This window comes from Enhydra lutris, unplaced genomic scaffold (genome assembly GCF_002288905.1).
Source record: "Enhydra lutris kenyoni isolate GAN:26980312 unplaced genomic scaffold, ASM228890v2 scaffoldscaffold7, whole genome shotgun sequence".
NCBI lineage: Eukaryota > Metazoa > Chordata > Mammalia > Carnivora > Mustelidae > Enhydra > Enhydra lutris.
Window position 1 is genome coordinate 42,060,792 of NW_019154091.1, and position 22,400 is coordinate 42,083,191.

Consider the following 22,400-nt stretch of genomic DNA (forward strand, 5'->3'; position numbering starts at 1 on the left):
AAAAAACAAACCCCAAAATTCTCAAACGATGTCTGCTGGTTTGGGCCGCCCTGAGCACAGCTCTGCTTGTTCTGTCTTGATGTTCAGATAACAAGCACAGTCCAGCTAGTTGGATTGCTGGGCGCCTAATCCACACGGGCCGCGAGGTCCAGGGTCTGAGACGCGCAGTCACTCTCGCACTCACCAAACTCCGCCCGAAGACAGAAAGACCGTTTGTGGCTTGTCAGAGCTGGGAACCGGGGCGCCCACCCGAGAGTCTAGAATTCCTCCAGGCAGACGTAACCGGCATGGGGCTAGCGTCACGTGCCCAACGTGTGCCGATTTAGCGCCTGCGCGCTGCTGTCCTCATGCGCTCTGCGACCGGGCAAACTTGCCTCCTCGCTAGATCGTCACTTCCGACGGACGCTTGGAGTCATTGGGATCGTCATTTCCTGCCAGTACCCGTGTGGACGGTGCGGGTCGTGGCCGCCGGTTCTCCGGTTCTCCCCCTCCCCTACTTTCCTCCCTCCTTCCCTCTCCCTCCCTTGGCGGCTGTCGGTCGCCCGTCGCAGACTCCCTGACCCATCCCCAACCCTTTCCTGATCTCGGTCCTACCCGATTGGTCTCTTTTTCTTGTTTTTTTGGCCCATTCCCAGCCGCCAGTGTCAGGGCGGGGGCCTTGAGCCAGAGGCTGCGGCGGAGGAAAGAAAAGACGAGACGACCCTCGGCTCCGCAGCGGGATCGCTCGGTTAGTCGCAGCCATGGCAATGAGGCAGACGCCGCTCACCTGCTCGGGCCACACGCGGCCTGTGGTTGATTTGGCCTTCAGTGGCATCACGCCCTATGGCTATTTCTTAATCAGCGCTTGCAAAGGTGAGCTGGGCCCCTGGATCCGGGTCCCTGAAAGCTAGGACTGGGCCGGAAGGTAGAGTGGCGGGTATTCCCCGTGCGGAAGCGGGACCTCAGTCTTTGAGATCCGGGCCAACAGGGCTCTGATGGGGGAAACGGTGTATTAGGGAATTCTGCAGCTGGAGCCAAGGGAGGCTTTTCCGATTGTCTGTCGAGGCTAAGTACTGCCCCCAACTTAAGCCTCTCATTTTACTTCTGTTGCTGTGTCTGGAGAAGCGGGACTGTACCCTTGCCTAGACGCCCCAGCCATCATATACTGTAAATAATCTTTCAAGGATGTGGGGAATGGAGAAAATAGGCCAGGCGAAGTAGTATCTTACCTTATTTTACAGACTTGTTATTGCCTTTATTTTACTGGACATTCTTTTGTGGTATTAACCCCATTTTTTCAGTTGGAAACCGAGGTTCAGGTTAAGAAGTTTGTCCAAAATAAGACTCAAATCTAGGTTATTTTGATGCAGATCAGTATTCTTCCCACCGAATTACAAATGCTTCAATGAGAATGTCTGGCTCAGCTCTTCAGTTAATTTATTTCTGGACGTTTTTTAGTGACCCCAGTGGATGAGAACAGTTACACAACAAAAGCATTTTAACACTTTGTTATTTAACACGATCACTTTATGTTTGAGTCTTAGATTTTAAGTGATTCGAACTTCTAAATCACACGTCTTTTTAAATGTGTTTTAGACGGGAAACCTATGCTCCGCCAGGGAGATACAGGAGACTGGATTGGAACATTTTTGGGTCATAAGGGTGCTGTTTGGGGTGCAACATTGAATAAGGATGCCACTAAAGCAGCTACAGCAGCTGCAGATTTCACTGCGTAAGTATAGCCAAATCGGCCAGTTTGGAAGATCTCCACGGGTTGTGTTGTGAAGTCAGATCTTCAGCCTCAGTTATTCATAAAATTCTGCCCCAATGCCTACCATATAGAGTACATGATGTTTGACCTCACTAAAATTCTACTCTGGTCCTTCTTGCTTTTGTTCCTCTTCCGTGGTTCTCATCAATTTTCAGAGACTTTAAATGACTTAATCTGTATGTCTGGATTGGGACCGAGGAATTTGCCTTATTGACAAGCAGTCTACATAATGAATCTTGGAGGTCAGGCTTGAAAATGCTCAACATGTGCTTCCTGAGTGGTGTCACACTCTTCTGTGATGCCCTAGTGCTGATGGCCTAGATTTTAGCCTTCTCTCACTCCGGTTTTGTTAACTGGCTTTACCCATATTTAAAACTCCTAAACTCAGTTACTCTTTATTTTCTAAGTTTTTTAAGGTTGAAATTTAAATATTCTTTTTTTTTTTTTTTTTTAAAGATTTTATTTATTTGACAGACAGAGATCACAGGTAGGCAGAGAGGCAGGCAGAGAGAGGAAGGGAAGCAGGCTCCCTGCTGAGCAGAGAGCCTGATGCGGGGCTCGATCCCAGGACCCCGGGATCATGACCTGCGCCGAAGGCAGGGGCTTTAACCCACTGAGCCACCCAGGCGCCCCTGAAATTTAAATATTCTTGATTTTTTTCTCTTATATCTACGTTGATTCTACCAGCAGAGTGTCTCCTATGATGTTTTTTATGTCTCTACCACTAGTACCTTTCCTGTCTTTTCATCTTCAATAGTCTTCCTAAAAACAAATTTCATGTCACTTCTGTAATGATCTTCCTGGCCTTCCTCTGCAGTTTCAGTGGTTCATGACCTTGAGTGAACCCAAATATAACCTGAGAAGCTTTAAAATACTCAGATGCATGTGTCTGACAAATTCTGATTTAATTGGCCTGGGGATGGAATCCTGAACATCATTTTTTCTTTCCTAAAGTTCTTTTAGTGGGTTCTGATGTTAAGCCTTAGAATCACTGGCCTAGGGGGTGCCTGGTTGGCTCAGTTGGTTAAGCAGCTTCCTTTGGCTTGGATCATGATCCCAGGGTCCTGGGATCAAGCCCACATTAGGCTCCCTGCTCAGTGGGGAGCCTGCTTCTCTCTCTTCCTCTGCCTGCCACTCTGCCTGCTTGTGTGCGCATGCTCTCTCTCTCTCTCTCTGTCAAATAAATAAAACCTCAAAAAAAAAAAAAAAAAAAAAAGGAGAATCACTAGCCTAAAGGTTAAATTTCAGTTGTTGGCCAGTTTAAAATTTGGCCTCATCCTAGTTTATCATTATCATCTGAATCTGCATACCAAATGCTCTACAGTCTAGTTATACTGAATGTACTGTTGCCAGAATACAACTTAACTATTTTGGTTTTTGGCTTTTGCATATGTTAGAGTGACTTGCAATGACCCACTTTCCCCTTCAGGGCACTTTCATATTTTACATAATCTTGGTATTCTAGTTCCTAATTCTGTTTATGACTTAGTAGACCCTTAAATGTTTAAACTGATGAAGGTAATGTCAAGAGCTGTTGTATATGAGAGTAAACCTTGTTAGACTTGAGTCTGGAAAGTAAATGTAGTCTTGTTTTTCTTTCTTCTTTTTCTTTCTTTCACAGAATTCCAGACTAGGATCAATTGTAAATGTGTTGCTTCTTTGTTTTAAGCAAATCAAATATATGAAGTTTATTAAAAAAAATGAAGGCAGATTGATTGTGGTAATGGATATGTGGCTCTATGCATTTGTTGAAACGTAGATTTCTGTAGCACAAAATGAATTTTACTGTATATAAAATTAAAAAATAAGTTGCAATCTTTTAAATAAGGAGAGGGAGATGTAGTGCTTACCTGGGATTAAATTTGGTATGATAAGAGATCTGTAAGAAAAGTTTTAAGTGTGAGCAGCCTGAACTTTTTTCTGTGTCTTCAGTGAACAGATTTCTTAGTATGTTTTTATGCATAGTCATTGTAAGGCTTTGTCCTGTGCCTTGTTGTGATTGTATGTAATACTGATGAAATAAGGAGCTGCTTGAATTTATATAAATCCTTTAATGTCAGTAGCTTCAGGTCAAATATTGCTTTAGATGTCAGCATGCTACTTGTAATGTGGCATTCTCCTTTGTTAATTTGGCAAAAGTGATTCTCAGGTGGAAGGCATATGGTGAAAGGGTTCATTCCTTGTGCTCACACTTGTGTTCAAACTTCTAGCACTTTTTTTTTTTTAATTTTTTTTTAAAAGATTTTATTTATTTATTTGACAGAGAGAGATCACAAGTAAGCAGACAGGCAGGCAGAGAGAGAGGGGGAAGCAGGCTCCCCGCTGAGCAGAGAGCCCGATGCAGGGCTCGATCCCAGGACCCTGGGACCATGACCTGAGCCAAAGGCAGAGGCTTAACCCACTGAGCCACCCAGGTGCCCCTCTAGCACTTTTATAATAATTTATGTGTTCTTGCTTTTTGAGGTCAGGTTCTATTTTTTATATTCTCTGGCTTATTTAATACCTTATGTTTGTTGAGTAAATAACTAGAAGTTTTCTAAACTACAGGGCAAAGAATGGGTGAATGATAGTTCTTCATTTTGCTTCTGGAACACTTGGCATCTGATACCCATGAGTTTAGCTTTTTTCCCCCCTTCATCTCCTCCAAAGTGTATTTTTTGCTCATTCTAGTAGGAACATTATCATTGGGAATGAATGTCATTGATTCTATAACAAAGGTAGAAATCGGGATTTTCAACTCTAGATTTCAGAGGTTTGGTAGGTTGATTTTATTTATTTACTTACTTATTTATTTATTTGGTAGGTAGGTTTTAAAAATACATTGATCATTATTGAAACTAGGTCCCAGTCTGCTGTGATAAGTTAGTAGTTAATAAAGTGGTATTTAAAATTAAATATAATTAGGTTTTAAATGTAACAAGATGTTAGATGCTATAAACAGCATTAAAAAAAGACAAGCTTTTGAATTGCAATTCTGAAAGGATACATTTTTGTTAATCTTATTTCTGGGCCCTGTCAGTGTTAATTACTTGAGCAGAATGCTCTGTCACCTCCTGCCTCATGGTCTTGCCCTGATTTTTATGAGACTTGTGCAAAAGCTTGTTGGGAAAGATGCCTGTGTCTGTAAAATCTGCGAAGACTTTTGGTTTGTACGTTTGATCAAGTGATAATACAGTCCTTGGGAAGATAAAGAAGTAGACAAAAATTACTGCATATGATAACGGCCTCAGAAATGGAGAGTGAAAAAGGCGTGGAAAAATATGGCACTTTAAATACTTAATATATTGAGTCTTGGAAAGAGTAGTCAGCATTGTATCTTACTGCCAGAGGAACAGTTATCTTTATTTAGGTCACTTACAGAACATTAATAACCCAAGTCCCACATTCCAGGACATGACTCTGGGTAGGTATTCAGTGTTGTTTTAACATTTCTAGTCTCAGTGTCTATGTTTATAAGTAGCCCTGTGTGAGTGTGAGCCCTGTATCCTGATTCTGTACTCGAATCCTATGACCTTGGGAATTCATTTAACCTCTTAGGGTCATCATCTGTAAAAATAAGACTATAAATAGTACTTATCAAAAAAAAAAAGAAATAGTACTTTAATGTCAGTTGTGAATATTAAATGAATTAAAATATTTCTAATATTTAGAACATTACCTAAAATCTAATGAGTATGTAAGTGTTATGTGTGTAAGGTAAGGATGATAGCTATCATTCCCACTAGATCAAATTCGTATTTGTCATTTTGGAACTTATGTGGCTAAGGCCATGAAACATTCTGGTTTTGTGCAAGGAAGGTTGAGTAGATTTAAATATTAAGAGGAAATGCTTTTGGTCCCCCCCTCCCCGCACCCGCCCATTTCCTGCTTTATCATGGTGAAAAGATGTAAGCATTCACTTTGGTTAGGCCTGAGTTGATGTGCTAGCTATGCTTTGTATTTCTAGTTTGGTCATGGGTTGCTTCTTAAAACTTCGGCTTTGGTATCTTAAAATGGGTGTAAGACAACATGGTTATTGAGAGGATTTGAGAGATCTTTTTCCACTTACATCCTTGGAGTCTAGCATAGCATCTTTGCATAGTAGCTGCTCAGTAAATAGTAGCAGAGTCTTATTTCTCACTTGTTCAGTGTCTCTCTTTTAGGAGTGGGAGTGTTATGTATATTCTCTTATAACGATTTGTATAGAGCTTGCTGTTACGGACCTTGAACCAGCTAAAGAATAGCGTCCTCAACCTGATTACTTGTAGTTGGTATAAATAATTTTTAGGAAGTTCTTCCCCCTCCCCCATTCTTATGTTTCCCGGAAAATTCATGAATGTTATGTTTATGTAGAAGTGAATTTTGCTCTTATGGAGCAAATATATTCAGAGCTGGTCTGTGGGTCAGTTGGGAATGCTATCTTGAGGTAAATTCAGGCAGTTGAGTCAGGTGATGAGTAGTACACTATTGTATGAAACTCCCTGCTCTTACTATCTTTAAATTCATGAAGGTAATATAAGCTTTATTTCCCATGATCCTCTTCTTAGCATCTCCACTTTCATCTCATTAAAATCATCTAGAGGGAGTGCCAAAAGTAGAGATTATTGTGCTCTGTTCCAGAGGATAATTAAATAGATCTGGAGTTGGGCCCTGAAGTCTATAGGTAACCAAAGTGTATGATCACTTTTCTTTCTTTTAAAAGACAATAGAGAGATCCATTTTTCTCTGAATAAGGTTGTTGATAAACTGAAGGTGGTGTTTTTGATGACTTAGTCAACATGTTACAATAGCTAGGCAATGTTTTTCACCCAGAAAAGCTTAATTTTTTGTTAATCCTTTAAAAAAGTTAAGCAGCTCCTCTTTTGAGACTTGAGATAAGTCTGTTCTCAGGATATGAAAAGTATTGAACAGATAGCATTAATCATTACATGCATGAAACCGGATATAAGATGGGTCAGTAGTTTAGGGAGGTGACAAGTACTTCATGAGTTGTGCAGAAGATAAATGCTGCGGGGTTACCTGAGGAAAGGATACTGTTAATGATGCCTCACTGTCCTGATTTGAGCCCTGCAGACAGTTAGGTAATATCAGTTTCATGCCCGGAGATTGAAAACATTTAGGTTATTCCAGAATATTTTTTGGGCTGTAAGCTCTTTTTAGGACTCTTAAGTGTTTAAGTGTGAATAATGTATGTCAAAGTTAGTACAAGTGATTGGAGCATGCTGTGTCAGAGAGTGTTATCTTCAGTTTTAGTAGTGCTTCTAAATAGGAGGGAAAAGGCTATAGATCTGTTGGGCCCTCCTGGATGATACTACTTTGATCATGTGCTCCCCCACCCCTCTTTATTATTCCCTTTATTTTAAAAAATAAATGCCAATTATATTAAAACGAAAATCTTCATGGAGTATAGCTTGTTCACTCTTAACAGTTCTTTTCCCAGTAAGTGAAGTTTTCTTGTTTATTTTTCAGTGACCTCTTCTGTTATAAAATGAACATTTTTTTTCTTCTTTAGTCTTTTTTATTGGGAGAACCCCTTACAGTATTTTTCTATTGTATTATTTAATCATTATCCCCTGATGTAATGCATACATATGTATGTATATAGATAGACACACATAGATTTTGGGTTGAGGGTGTCAGAAAAACAGTTGAAAGGTTAAAAATCCTGTGTTAGCATTATATAATAAAAGCTGATATTTTGGGGGTAAGTTAATTGGATTAGAATTTGAGAATTTTAAGAGTCAACTTTGAGGAAGAGATGGGGAGAATATTTTTTTCATCACTGCCTTGACTTAAAATTTTATGTAACCTGTATTAGGGCCTTTCATTCTCCTATAAATTTTTTTTTAGGATTTTTTGTTTTTCATTTGTTTTTCTTTTGTTTGCATGTACATGAGAATAGAGAATAGGGAAACAAATTGGAAAGATGAAATTTAAAATTGATTAAAGTGTTTTACAGTCTTGGGGTGCCTGGGTGTCTCAGTCGGTTAAGCCTCTGCCCTCGGCTCAGGTCATGATCCCAGGGTCCTGGGATCAGTCCCTCATTGGGCTCTCTGCTCAGCAGGGAGTCTGCTTCCCCCTCTCTCTCTGCCTGCCCCTGTGTCTACTTGTGATCTCTCTCTCTGCCAAATAAACAAATAAAAATCTTAAAAAAAAATGCTTTACAGTCTTGCTAAAAGGATATTATGGCTGTAGGCTTAAAAGTAAGGATGGGCTGGTTCATGGTTCTCATTTACTTAAATTTGTAGGTCTTTTCCATTGTCAAAATAAGATTTGTTATATGACTTCCAAAGGTAAATTTCCTTTAGAATCATTGAAATATTTAGTCAAGTGTATCTTAACAATGAGGGATGTTAGAGATAATGGGAGACTTAGTCATTTGTATAACTTCGCATACCTAACTTTATTTGGTTATCAAAATTGCCATTATATTTATCTTTTAATTTTACATTTTGCTTTCAGCAAAGTGTGGGATGCTGTCTCAGGAGATGAATTGATGACCCTGGCTCATAAACACATTGTCAAGACTGTGGATTTTACGCAGGTATCAGAAAATAGAATTTATTTTAGGGAGTTAAATTGCTGTTATTATAGGACGTAATAATGGTTATATATTTGATTGGTTTGTATATTTGGTGGGGGATAGAAGGTGTATATGGCTTATATATGACTTAATTGCAAATTAAGCTGTACAAATTAATTTATTTGGTTACTCCTAAAATACCATGGAACTCTTGGATCACTTTTCCATAAGTAGCAACAAGCATCTAAAATATGCAGATAATGTTTCCTTACTACTTTCAGAAGAGAGAGGATATATTTGAGATCATCAAAGATGTGTTACTTAGAAGGTAGGGGATCAGGGCAGGAGCAGGGCAGATGGAGAAAATTCTTGTTGTAGGTGGGTAATACATTTGAACCGTAGAGCTTAAAAGGTTTGGCAGTTATAAGAAAGATAAATGTTCTCTAGTATTCTCTCAGAAGTAATTGGCATTTATTGCATCTCTTTGTGATGTCTGCAAACTTTATTTGTATTTTAGTTGGTGTTGAAGTTTCAAAGAGATAATAGCTATTAAAATGGCTTACTCTGCTAACAGTTGGCTTGTGTGTGTTTTCAGGATAGTAATTACTTGTTAACTGGGGGACAGGATAAGCTGTTACGCATATATGATTTGAACAAGCCTGAAGCAGGTAAGTGTAATTTATATGTGTTATATTATATTTTCTTTTAATTTAAATACGTTTTCTTGATTAAAGGAATCATGTTCAGTACTCAAATTTGAAATTAAAGATAGTCACAAAGAAAAATGAAAACAATTTATCATCCATTATTAATCACTGTTAATATCTTTTAATTTTTGGTTCATAGTCTTCCAGTCTTTTTTTCTGAGCAGTTATCTTTTTCTAATGTTACTACATTGCGCTTGTATCATTTTCTTAAAAATGCAAAATTTATCTTGCTAAGTTTTTATCATTTAAGTTTAAAAAGGTATGACAGTGTTACTACTTTTTGGCAAGAAGGAATGGTTGTCTGTAGAAGGTGAGAAGGGTGAGAATTTTAGTGTGTGCATATTTTGTTCAGATTTTTGAACCATATGAATATATTAGCTAATCAGAAGAATTTTTAAAATTTAAAAAAATTATAGTTTTTTCATGGCTTTAAATATTCTGTCAAGTGGATTAACCAGTCTCTTACTGTGGCCCGCTTGGGCTGTTTACAAATTTTAAATATAAGCGGTGTTATGCTTAACTGCCTTATAGTTGCAGATATTTCCACGATTATTTCTATAGAATGACTACATAGAAATAGAATTGTTGGGACAAAAAGGAGGTGTACTTGGAAGACATTGGTAGGTGTTACCAAAGTGTAATACCAAAGTATAAAAATAAATATCTGTAGGTTACCTGTTTTAGCAAACACTGGTAGCTAACTTTGTCTTTTCCAATTTAATAGGAGAAAAATGATTCTGTGATGTTAATGTGAACTTGAAAAAAAATTATTCATGAGATTAAAATACTGTTGACTTCTGTTTTAGTGTGTTCTTTGTAATAATCTGTTTATGCCCTTTGCCAATTTATCTGTTGTGATGTTCATCATCTTCTTCTGGTTTTAAGATTCTTTATTATATTCTAATTTGTTGTTTGCTTTTAAATTTTGTTAGTAAGTTTTTGGTGGTGAAATTTATTTCCTTTATGAGTTCTATTATTGCACAGAAGTTGGAAAAGATGCCTTTTCTTTCCTGGTCCATATATTCATCTCTTTTGTGGTATCTTAATGCTTTTCTAGCCACATAACATATAATACATATTTCAGAAGCTACCAGATTATGATGAACAGGATTTTGTCTTTTTTATTTTGTGTTCTTACATTTTGTATCGTGGGTATTATTTATTCATGAATCTGAACTTCAGAAGTTTGTAGGAAAGTCAAAGCTATATTGGATATTAAGCAGTTATTCTCAAGATAGGCTCTTTCCTAAAAGCATTTCTGAGATGAGCAAACAGACTACATTTATAGATGATTCTTCATTGGCACCTGGAGCTATTTCTCTTTATTCTCTTTGATAACTTTATGCCAAAACATAACAAAGTCCTCGGACATCCATCAGTGTGTTTTTCTGACTCAGCAAGGCAGTTCAGGCCTTGGGCAGACATTTTTCATTTTTTTGCCTTTCTCAGCTACTTTCTGAAAGTGGCTCTTCCACTGTGCTGGCGATGGAAATAATAGCAATTAACTGCTTTACTGTATGTCAGACTCCAGGTTAGAACCCTTCGATGTGTATTCTCATTTGATCCTCATACTCAAACTATGAGGTGTTGTAACTGTTGTCATCCCTTTTTACAGATGAAGAAATGAAAGGGTTAAGTAACCTTTCTTTGCTTCAGCAGATTAAGTAACTTGCCCAAAATCCAAGTAGTTGTTGAATGGCTTTGCCTCCAGCATCTGCTTTTGCCCAAAGATAACACTGAATGGTGGTTCTTTTTTTTTTTTTTTTTTTTTAATCCTTTGAAGGGAAAGTCTCCAACAGAGACAAGTTCCTGTTTTGTTTGTTTTAATTCTTTGCTGTCAATGTAGAAACATTCTTGGGAATTACTGCATTGCATTTTATTCTTATTTTCTCCTCTCAGCCTCTACTTCCTCTTTTTTCCTGTTTCTACCAATAGTGGCTTGGACAAGGGTCCCAGTGTTAGTGATAATGTTGGATTAGCTTCTTTTATTTCATTGTGCTACCATAATGCTTTTGAAAGCAGAAACAGAGCCTGGAGGGAGTGATGTATTTACTCCCAGATACATATAGTAGCATTGTTCTTGGGTTCTTTGTCATGCAGATAAATTTTTGTTCCAGTGTAGAAAAACTTACTGTATTCTTTGGAAACAGTAGGTTTTTATTGTGTTGAGCTTTGAAAAATTACAGTTTAAAGTGTGCTTTTCTTTTTACATATTTAGTTGTTCCAGTATTGCTCAGTTTAAAAAAAACAAATATTAACAAATGTATTTTAAATTGTTTCATTTTAAGAACCTAAGGAAATCAGCGGTCACACCTCTGGTATTAAAAAAGCTTTGTGGTGCAGTGAGGATAAACAGATTCTTTCAGCTGATGATAAAACTGTCCGGTAAGTAATTTTTCTTTAGTAATTTAAAGTTGAAAAATATTTGACCTTAGTGCTTATATTTTAAATATTTCTCATAACTGTATGTAGGAAGAATTATCTCTAAACATTGAAACTTAAGTTGCACATAGGTTTCATTTTTTAGATGCTGACCATTTACTGTTGAAAACCTGGAGCAGAATCCACAAGACAATTAAAATTACATCTTTATAAGCCTGTGCTCTTAACCTGATTCAGTGAACAAGCTGGCTACAGAGAGGTCCATGAAATTCTCGAAATTGTATACAAAATTCTGTATGCTGGCACCTCATATTTTTTCTTGTGGGCATATATATAGCCATCATCAGATTCATACATTTAATATTGTATAGGAACCGCAAATTTCTCTGTGTCATCTATAACGTATGAGTTGGAATAGAGGAGATTTTATTACAACTGTGATTATTCTTCATTGCTTAATCTATAGATATAATTAGGAATTAAGCTTTTTTCTTGAATGAGTAAATACCACCATATTTTCCTCTTCCTTTTTTGCAGCCTTTGGGATCATGCTACCATGACAGAAGTGAAATCTCTAAATTTTAATATGTCTGTTAGCAGTATGGAATATATTCCTGAGGGAGAGATCTTGGTAATAACTTACGGACGATCTATTGCTTTTCATAGTGCAGTAAGGTATGTCCAAGAAATACCTTTTTTTGTTTGTTTTTTTGTTTTTTTTGTAACTTAAAAATAGGAAGGCACATGTGAAAGGTATTTAACTCTTTAACAAGGCAAATCTTGGCCTATACTATATAATATGGGGAAAATGTTTCCATATCATTAATAATGTATATTTTAAGTATTTGATATACTGAGAAATTAATCCAGTTAATTTCCAATATTTAGGGGATGTTATTGGTAAATTTAGTAACTTTAAAATTTTCTCTTTTTAAATTATATTTTTCTTAAAAGCATCCCTAGACTGGTGTTATAGTTAATGTTCATCACTGTATAAAGCCACAGTGATCTTGATTCTCTTCTTAATTTTCCCTTTACAATTTCAGAGAAATAGTGACTTTTTTCTTCTATTCCGAAGTTTGTGTAGACCTAATGATGTTTTTTAAAAGCAGGTTTAATTTGTTTTGTGACTATAAATATAGTTAAATGCCTTTCTTGAAAATTTGAAAAAGATAATTCAAAAAAACTTACCCAGTATTCTTCAACCATAGATGCCAGAATGTTAATGGTAGTTGTATTTTCCTTTAGTCTTTTTTTCTTCGTTGCACATGTGTAACATTATATGTGTATATTTGTATGGGTATTTTTTTTTTTCAGTTATTAGGGACTGTGTAATTTTAATTTTTTTTCAACTATCCTTAGCTATTAAAAGTTGTTTGAAAATATTTATGCTTGGCATATTGCATTATTGGTTTTACTAAATTATGTATCAAATTCCCTGAAAAGAGCTGATGTCCAAACTCATTGATGTTCATGTGAAGCTGTTTGTATGCATTGATTTTTATTATATAGCTATAGTTTCAGATTTGGTTATTCTTTCAAAAGTTCAATTGTAAAAACAGAATCATCTTTAGCAGTTTTATATTTTTGTGGTATTGATGGTTTTGTTGTAGAAGCTTATAAATTCTTAGCAATTGAGAATAATGTATAAATAATGCATTATGTTACTTACTATAAAACATTTTCTGTTCTTAAAGATAACGTGTGGTTGTCATGGAAAAATCAAACAATACAGAATTAAATTTCTTAAAATGCAAAAATCTGCATATATTAGCCAAACTGTTGTTAATTAGCCAGCACAGTCATTTCCAGGAAAGCATTCACTGCACAAAGTGTGTTTGTATTCCTGAAATGAACTCCACTTGGGCATAGTATCTTTCTGGACGTTATTTGCTAATATTATTTAGAGGGGTTTTGTTTTGTTTTGTTTTGTTTTTGTCTCTGTTTTTGTTTTTTAAACATCACTATTTATGTTTGACTAGATGAAGATACAATTATTTCTTGGGTTTCAGAAATTAGGAAGAGTTTAAAAGTAACTGATTATTTCCTGATATTATTTATGTAGTATTCAAAATTTATAAATATTATTTAAATTATTTTCCAGTTTGGACCCAATTAAGTCCTTTGAAGCTCCTGCAACCATCAATTCTGCATCTCTTCACCCTGAGAAAGAATTTCTTGTTGCAGGTGGTGAAGACTTTAAACTTTATAAGTATGATTATAATAGTGGAGAAGAATTAGGTGAGTTCTCTTTTTCCTTCTTTAAAATGATACAGGTTACATTTATCAAATGCTGGGTTTCAGTAATTAACACCTAGCAAATTTTTCAGCTAACTAACTAAAGCTTGCTATTTCTAAGTGAAAAAAGGAGAGGATTTTTTTCCACTTTCGGTAGAAATATTTATAGAGCTGTAAACAAAGTATGCCAGACCCTCAATGCCAGACCCTTGTCCTTTTAATGTAAGTTCATTGTATTCTGATAGTCTGTACAATGGTGCGGTATATTTATTGGCGGTAGGAGGTGGCATTCTTACATCAAAATCTTGTTAAACAGGTATAAGGGTATTTGTTCTTTCTGAAATGTAGTGCTGATATGTAGCCCATCTACCTGGCTCCCCCCCTTTGCCAATATAAGAATCTCTAAGCTCTGTAGAGAATAGTGTGGACATGTATGTAATAGTGGTATGTATGTTACCGCTATGGTATATTACAGGGACACCTTAGGCATCTGAATTGGAGGGGATTTTGTTTGGATTTTTTTGGAATCTGACTTTTGTTTCACTTTCATAATAGTCCTTCATAAAGGGAGGGGAAGTGCATGTAAGATGAATTTGAAGTGAATGTACATCCTAATTTTACATTTATCTGATTGACTAGGTATGTCATAATCATGGTTCTTGGTATCTACTTCTACCCTTCACAAAATTTGCTTTTTGAACTATTATATTTAGTTTTTATAATTTCTTTTTCTGTAAGCTGCTGCTTTGTCTAGCTGTCCTGCTTTATCACCCAATGAAATTTAGCTTGTTAGAATTATATACAAAAAAAACAAAAGGCAACCTTATGTTTTGTTTCTTTGGGAAACTAATAGATTTGGGTTGGAGAAGTGGAAGTTTGGTGAATGGACCATATAGAATATATTATAATTGCTTATGGTTCATCCTTTGTTGTTTGAATATGAGACTTTTAAATGAGAGATCTGTTTTTTTTTTTGAGAGATCTGTTTTATTATCTTTATTTAATGTCAGTTTTCAAAGTTTCAGAATATTTTGGCCATTTTTTTTTTATCCTTTTTGAAAAAGAAATAAATTATTTGCCTGAGCTCTATGGTCACAGTGAACACTATACCAAACCTCTCATTCTTTGTACTCTCATGAAAATTTGTACTCTTGTGATAATACTCTCTTGATATGCATTGGTTGGACAGAGGTGCGGAAAGATGAGGGTCCTTGAGTTGAATGGACCTGAAAACAGAATAGAAGCAACCATTGGTCTAGTAAATAGTAAAGACTTGGAAAACTACAAAGGTGATAAGGCATTAGAAAATAGAAGAGGAAAATTTATAAATAAAGATATGACTTAAACAGAACAACACTATGACTGATCTGTACATTTTCTCATTTGATTCTTCAGACTAAAATATTTAAGGCATTGATCTTTTATCTTCATGTTCTATGTGACAGAATGACTAATAGACCCTAGCTAGTCTGGTAGGAAATTAAGAGGCAGAGTGTGTAAAAGAGCTCCATCTGGTGGCTCTCTGTGGTCATAATAAGAATTGGTTCCCTGGTAAATAGGCCTTGATTTTAGGATGTGGAAATTGGGATTGAACTGACAGACTTTAGATCTGCTTTCTGTAGAATTTACTCCCTTCCTTCACCCATTTTTGGATGTGAAACCTCTTTTTTTTTTTTTTTTTTTTTTAAAAGGGACAGTATGACATCGTAATATGTGCTGGAATTGGAAGAGGGTAATTTTACAGAGAAATGTTATGTACCACTTTGTGATAAGAATCACTTTATTTTTGGGGGCGCCTGGGTGGCTCAGTGGGTTAAAGCCTCTGCCTTCAGCTCAGGTCATGATCCCAGGGTCCTGGGATCGAGCCCCGCATCGGGCTCTCTGCTCAGTAGGGAGCCTGCTTCCCTTTCTCTCTCTCTGCCTGCCTCTCTGCCTACTTGTATTCTGTCTGTCAAATAAATAAAATGTTTGAAAAAAAAAAAAAAAAGAATCACTTTATTTTTAATGAAGTTTAGTTCTTTGAGTTTGCACTTAAGAATTTCACATTTTCCAAATAGTACAGACAGTATTTTCCTTAGTGTATCAATCAATACTTAACCAACATTTAAGTATTAAATTATATAATAGCCCTTCTCTTTTTCAGAATCCTACAAAGGACACTTTGGTCCTATTCACTGTGTGAGATTTAGTCCTGATGGAGAACTCTATGCCAGTGGTTCTGAGGATGGAACATTGAGACTATGGCAAACTGTGGTAGGAAAAACATACGGCCTTTGGAAATGTGTACTTCCTGGTAAGAATTTGTATTCAAAGTTATCAAGTTAAGGGGGTACCTGGCTGGTTCAATTGATGGCACATGTGACTTTTGATCTCAGGGTCGTGAGTTCAAGCCTAATGTTGGCAGAGTTTACTTAAAAAAAAATAAATAAATAAATGACAAAGTATCAAGTTAAGCTTCATAGTTTTATGTCATTTTTCATCATTAATTTTATTTCTCTGTTTTTGTCCTGTATAGATTTTAATTTAGATTACATAATAACAGTTTAAACAGAGAAGCCCATAATTATAAATTGGCTACTATGTTACTTTGGTTAAATTTTTTTGTTGTGTTTTCTGTTCTTTGTGTGTATGTGTATTTTCTGTTCCTGAATTTTTTATACTAGATCATTTGATGAATGATGTGGACCTATTTCAAAATTTGCTGGAGGACAATATAAAGAATTTCTGAGTAAATGTATTTAATCTGTGGTGTTACTCACTGATCCTTACTAATAAGGTGGACATGTTTTTAATAAAAATACTTATTGATCCCAAAGTAGTTTGGTATGAACTTAAAAGTGAACTTTGAGGAAAGACATACTCTTTTAGAATCACAGTTATTAAAAAAGAGGAGGTTCCTATTAGGTTTGGTAGCTCATTGCTTAGAATAGTGTTGGTGTACTCTTCTTACTAATTAAATACTGGAAGTTATTGATAATATTGTAATTGACGTAATCATGGTCACTTTTCATTTCATAGAAGAAGATAGTGGTGAGCTGGCAAAGCCAAAGATCAGTTTTCCAGAGACACCAGAAGAAGAGCTAGGTAAATACCAATGAATGAACTTTTATAGAGTCCTGGGGGGTTTAAAATTGAAGTGTTAGGGGGTGCCTGGGTGGCTCAGCGGGTTAAAGCCTCTGCCTTCCGCTCAGGTCATGATCCCAGGGTCCTGGGATTGAGCCCCACATTGGGCTCTCTGCTCAGCTGGGGGCCTGCTTCCTCCTCTCTCTCTGCCTGCCTCTCTGCCTACTTGTGATCTCTGTCTGTCAAATAAATAACTAAATAAAATCTTTAAAAAAAAAAAATTGAAGTGTTAGGTGAGTTTTACTTGTTGGCGAAAGAAATTTATTAAACATGAACATACTTAAACAATGGGAAGTTTATATATGTATATTTTTATATGCATGTTTATAAAATAAATAAGTATCCACTGCATAGTAGCGGTCGAGATGTAGTGTGGATCTGAGGTGGTTACCGTTACAGTACTTGGAGTCTAACTTAAGGAGGCAGTCGCTGAGATAAAAAAGCAAATTTGATAAGATAAAAAAGCAGTTGTGTTTGTTATTTAACATTTATTAAGCACTTACTGTGTACCAAGTATTGTTTCCCAGATCTAGAATTATAGATTGTAAGATACATCGATCATAAAATATTGTTTGAAACTTGAATAAATAAAGGAGGGGGCCAAATCTTTGAAGATATCACTTCAGTTCAGTGCTTATTAGATAGTTGGAATCACTGAAAGCTTAGCCCAGAAGAGGGGGCCCTGGGAAGTTATGGTGTAAAAGAGTTTGATGGGTGAAAAGATGAACTATTTTTTCATTGCACTTTCAGTGGCATGAGTCTAGTCATGAATGGTATGTGCCCTTGTTCTGTCTTGCCTCCCCTCACCAGCACACTGAAAAAATCTTTTTATTCCTTCATTACACAGAAATGTGGTTAACACAGAAATTTACACAGAAATTTTCTTTATTAAGTTGACTAATGTGGTCGTCGTTGTTGTTATTTTTTCATTACAGAAGAAATTGCTTCAGAGAATTCAGATTCCATCTATAGTTCAACTCCTGAAGTGAAGGCCTGAGCATTGGGCATATGCCACAGATAATGTACAAGTTATGGACTAAAACAAACAAGCAGAGAAAAGCATCAGCCTCCCAGAGTTACTCTCTGCTTAAGGCAAACATGAGCAGTAAATAATGGGGAATATGAATTAGCTCCAGTGCTGGAACTAACTTGGTGTTACCTGTACGTGAAAAGGCAAGAGTATCAGATGAAGGCAGGTGGAATTAGGCTCTTGTGGTATGATGATGGCCTATTGTCTTTTTAATGAATATGTGCGAGCCAACATCCAATTTCTCTTATTACACTTAGAGTTCTTGTAGCTGTTTATGTTATTATGGAGAAGAAAAATATATTGGCCTATTTTTCTGACTTTTCCCTTAAAGCAGAAAGCCTTTTTTTTTTTTTTTTTTTTGCTTTAGTTGTAAAGAGGGAATATGTGATAAAGTAATTGGTTTGATTTCTCTTTCATTGTACACTGCTTTTGAACATCTAATTGTTTTAGTTGTCTAAATAAAATGCCTCTAAAACAAAACAATGTTTGTTTCCTGGGAAAAATACAGATTTGAGTTTATAAATGGAAATTGTCAGAAAAGTTTTTTTTCATCATAACTATATCAAAAGACAATATGGTTAAACAATCTTTAGTAAACATATTGTTTCCTAATTTTGAAATTCAGTTACTTGTACTGGATTTTTAAAATTTCCATGTTTTTTGCTGGGTTTGCACTTAAACCTTCCTCCAACATTGGACAGAAATGCTTGACCTGCTTCTTAAAAAATTTTTCAGAGTAATGACTTATTTAAGTGACACATGCCTAGTTATAAGAAAAAAAATAAGGTGAGTCAGAATTGGCTGAAAGCAGGAAAATCACTTAAAATCACACCATCCCCCAAATCTGTTAAAATTCAGTGAGCATTAATGGCCCTTTTGTGTATCTGTATGTCTATATGCAGTTAGAAAATATTTTATAAAACTGGGATAATTGTAGCTCTGCAATGTTTACTTTATCTTTCAAGTGCAGATGGTGTTCAAAAAACCTTTTTACCAACCTTCTAATAAAGTGGGTCAACTGGGTTTAGACTTGTACTTGTTTTTTAACACTTGAGGGGTATATTAAACTAGTAATGGAAGTACTTTAGACCAAGGAATAACGTCTCTGTCAAATTGCTTTTTGTCTCCTTATTCATCTGTGAATGACCCTTGATAACTTTCCTTAAAAGAAATAACCAAGCAAACAGTAAGTTTCCTCTGTCTTCAAAGCTAGCGGCTTAGTATCTTCAAATCTTGGACTCTCGTGACACCCTCCTTCACTTAAAAGGATATGTGTGACTACATTGGACTTACCTGGATAATTTCCCCAGTTCAAGATTCTTAATGACATCTGCAAACTTTTTTTGCCATATAAGATCATATTTGTAGGAATTAGGACGTGGACAATTTTTTTGTGTCTGCGTGTGGGACATGGACATCTTTGGGAAGCCATTAGTCTGCCTATCACACTATGTAATGGTAGAATTTTCTAGTAGAATTAACTTAAGCAAAAAGGTCAAGCACATATCTACTCAAGTTGCACTTGTCAAAGTCTCCACTATTCTTTATGTTTCTAACCCAATCACTTTTCTGTTCTTGCTTCACTAAACCTTCAGCAGCATTTAATAGTCGTCTGCTGACTTGTTTTTAAAGATTTTATTTATTTGAGAGAGAGAGCGAGAGCACAGGCATTACTTCTCAGTTGTAGTATCATCCAGAGGTTTTGCCCAAGAAACACCAGGATTGAGTGTGGTCAGTAAATTGTCTTGAGAATTTTTCCAATCAGTAAATAAAGTTCAATGCATTCTTTTTAATGGCTATAAAATAGTATGGTAAATATATGCCATGATTTATAATTTAAGATGTTACATTTTTAGTTGTTCAACTTCAGTGGAATTATTAATTGAGGTGCCTTTTCTTCTTCGAGACTAAGGGCAGAGGGGTGGGGCACATAGATGTAATTTTCTAGGAGGAGCAACAACAAAATGGGAATTGAAAATCCAGACTAGGGGAGAACATTTCTTTAGTAGCTACCTATGTTTTACATCAGGATTAATATTTTGGAACAAAAAGTGATTCCTGTTGGGTTGCCATATAAGTTAGTGTACCTGTTGACTCTTATACTAGGGGGATTCCTAAGGAAAAAAAATAACTGGAGCAAGACCATTCTCAGGTGGTTTAGCTCTTCTTTCTTTACAAGAATGCATGCACAATTGCCAGTGGGTAGAGTTCCACCTAGACCAGTTGAGAATCAACAGAGTTCCTGAAGGCACAAAGGAGGCATCTAACAAATTCACCTGTGGAAACAAGGCCAGAGCCTCTAAATGATAGCTAATGAACAGTAATAGTACTTTACAGTTTGAGTCACTTTATATAATAAGAGAATAGAACATCAAAATATCTCCAATAACCCAATGAAGGTAAGATATTACCCATTTTATATACAGAAAACCTGACTTTAGAGGTTAGATGGCTGGTCTAATGAGTTTGGCTTCAACAAGATAGTGGGAACAGCACTTGTATGGTCTGTAGGGTTATATTGCCTGGATTTTAAACCACCCTCTAGAACTTAGACTAATTTCTCTGAGCCTTAGTTTCTTTCTGTAAAAGGAGATGGTAGGTCTCACACATAGATTTTCTTTTGAAATACCTAACAGTTTTTTGAAACACTGATAATTAGTGTAAGAACTTAACTCGTAGGAAGCACTTAGTATTATATATTTATTCTATCAATGATTCTCTAACTTTGGGATTTGGGGACCAATCAAAGAAAAAAAGGAATAGATCAGGGTAAGATAGAATGGTTTGCTTCTAATCTTGGCAAGTGAGGTGGTTAACATTTTTTTTCCTACAACCACAGTCTTCATAAGAAAAAAGATTTTTAAAAATCCAAGTTGGTAGTGAAAGAGCTAGTCTCAGAATAAAGAACTGTTACTTAAATTGAATAAATTTAGCTTCTATCAAAGACTCAATATAATTCTTATTATCTTATTTCACTGTGAGGTAGGAAGTTAGATACTCTCTAAGTGTCCTTCCAGTTCTGAAGTATGTCAATTCTCACATTCATACTTTTGCCTAGTTCTACACCTTCCGTCTTTTGACATAGAAAAACTGGTTATAATCCGTAGTCCAAGTCAGTATTTACCTAAGGAATCTGTGCATGCATTTAGAGATCATGGGCAAATGGAATTGGACTAGATAAAACTGTTACCACTGTAAGAAAAATATCCCCGCCAGAAATACGCAATCGTTCATCTAACAAATATACACCTGTGACTACTATGGGGCAATGACTCCACCAGACTCTAGGCCTATCAAGAGCCAAACACAAAGGGTCCATGCCCTTTGGAAGTTAACAGTTGAATTACTCCTAACTCCCAGGTCTTGCAGTTTCTTGAGGCTTCAAGATAAATGTGATATATTCTTAGAGCTTTAATTTTAACTGAAGGAATGGGGATGGGAAGGCAAGTAATCTATCTGGCAATTTAAAAGTTATATTAAAAAAAGTAAGAAAATTTCCATGGATTAGAAAAATAATACTTAGTATTTGAAAGGATTTTACTCTTGTAAGAACCAGTTTTGGCCATAACTCTAGACTGGCATGCATAGTTTACTCTTCTCTGCCCCTAGGTTGATGATTCCTTACAATTAGGTTACATTAACATCATGTGAAGGAACTTGTTAAAAATATGGATTTCAGGATCCTAGAGATTCCGACTCAGGAGGGCCGTGGTAAGCCTAGAAACTGCATTAGTCTTGGGAGAAAAACTCTTGGGAAGTTCCAGTGTAGCCGTGGTAGTCTACGGATCATTCTTTGAGAAGCCTTGCCTTAGGGATACTTCAAAAGTTTCAGAACGCAGTAAGTTTAAAAGGGAAGTTCACAAAATGAAAGTTGCCCTCCATTAAGTTTTTTTCCATGGGGTTCGTGGCTGGCTCAGTTGGTAGAGCATGTGACTCTTCATCTTAGGGTTGTGAGTTCAAGCCCCATGTTGGGCAGAGCTTACTTGGAACAAATAAGTCCAACAACAACAGCAAAAAACCCCTCACCGTTCGCATTCTATCCCTACTATCCTGAATCCTGACAATTTAACATATTTTCAAACTACAGAGATTAATTACAGATTAGTATTAGCAACAGGTCAATTTTAGAAAAAGTCCTTGAGAGATCTTTGTCAGATATGTTGCTAATATGTCAGCTGTAGGAGGCTACCCGGATTCTGGTGTTGGAACTAAGTTAGGATTTCACCGCTTTTATTTGTTTTAGTAAGTTACATTATATGTGGATATATAAGAAATGGCTTATAATTTGGCTTAGAGTTGTATCTGCCCCAAAAAGCAAAATTTATTGTCTTTGTATGTTTCAGGGACGTCAGTGCTTTCTAGCTGAAGACCACAGGAACCATCCTATAGTTGCATACATTGGGTTTATTTGATTTATTGGATTTATTGGGACACGGAAGAACACTCACCATGTGGAAATGTGAGGTATCTCAGTAAGACAGTGTTTGAAATGACATAGGATTTGAGCTCGTGTTACATGATCTGGAGAAGGTTCAAGGAAGCAGAACATTACTCTGGATTGGATGCTGGCAGGAAGTGATAATTCCCTGACAGGGCATCTTAATTCTTACTTAAAATACAAGAATTATAGGGTTATGTTCAAGCTGATGGATAAAGACGTGACTGTTA

The 22,400-nt window shown here is 36.2% G+C and overlaps 1 protein-coding gene across 1 annotated transcript; it reads left to right on the plus strand.

Annotated features, from left to right (window-relative positions):
- The first annotated feature begins 422 nt into the window (after positions 1-422).
- LOC111142090 (serine/threonine kinase receptor associated protein) lies at positions 423-18,749 on the plus strand. The gene is made up of 10 exons (XM_022495041.1): positions 423-852; positions 1,576-1,711; positions 8,192-8,273; positions 8,848-8,920; positions 11,248-11,344; positions 11,879-12,016; positions 13,446-13,582; positions 15,723-15,872; positions 16,598-16,663; positions 17,638-18,749. Exons 1-10 carry the CDS (start codon positions 741-743, stop codon positions 17,697-17,699), a joined length of 1,053 nt encoding a protein of 350 aa, XP_022350749.1. The 5' UTR covers positions 423-740; the 3' UTR covers positions 17,700-18,749.
- Positions 18,750-22,400: the final 3,651 nt, after the last annotated feature.

What these genes read in the sequence shown, in the direction of transcription:
- LOC111142090 (XM_022495041.1), top strand. Translation starts at nt 741, where the DNA reads ATGGCAATGAGGCAGACGCCGCTCACCTGCTCGGGCCACACGCGGCCT. An exon ending in GCAGCTGCAGATTTCACTGC is followed by an intron (nt 1,712 to 8,191) that starts GTAAGTATAGCC and finishes TTTTGCTTTCAG; the next exon opens with CAAAGTGTGGGATGCTGTCT. An exon ending in GCTTTTCATAGTGCAGTAAG is followed by an intron (nt 12,017 to 13,445) that starts GTATGTCCAAGA and finishes ATTATTTTCCAG; the next exon opens with TTTGGACCCAATTAAGTCCT.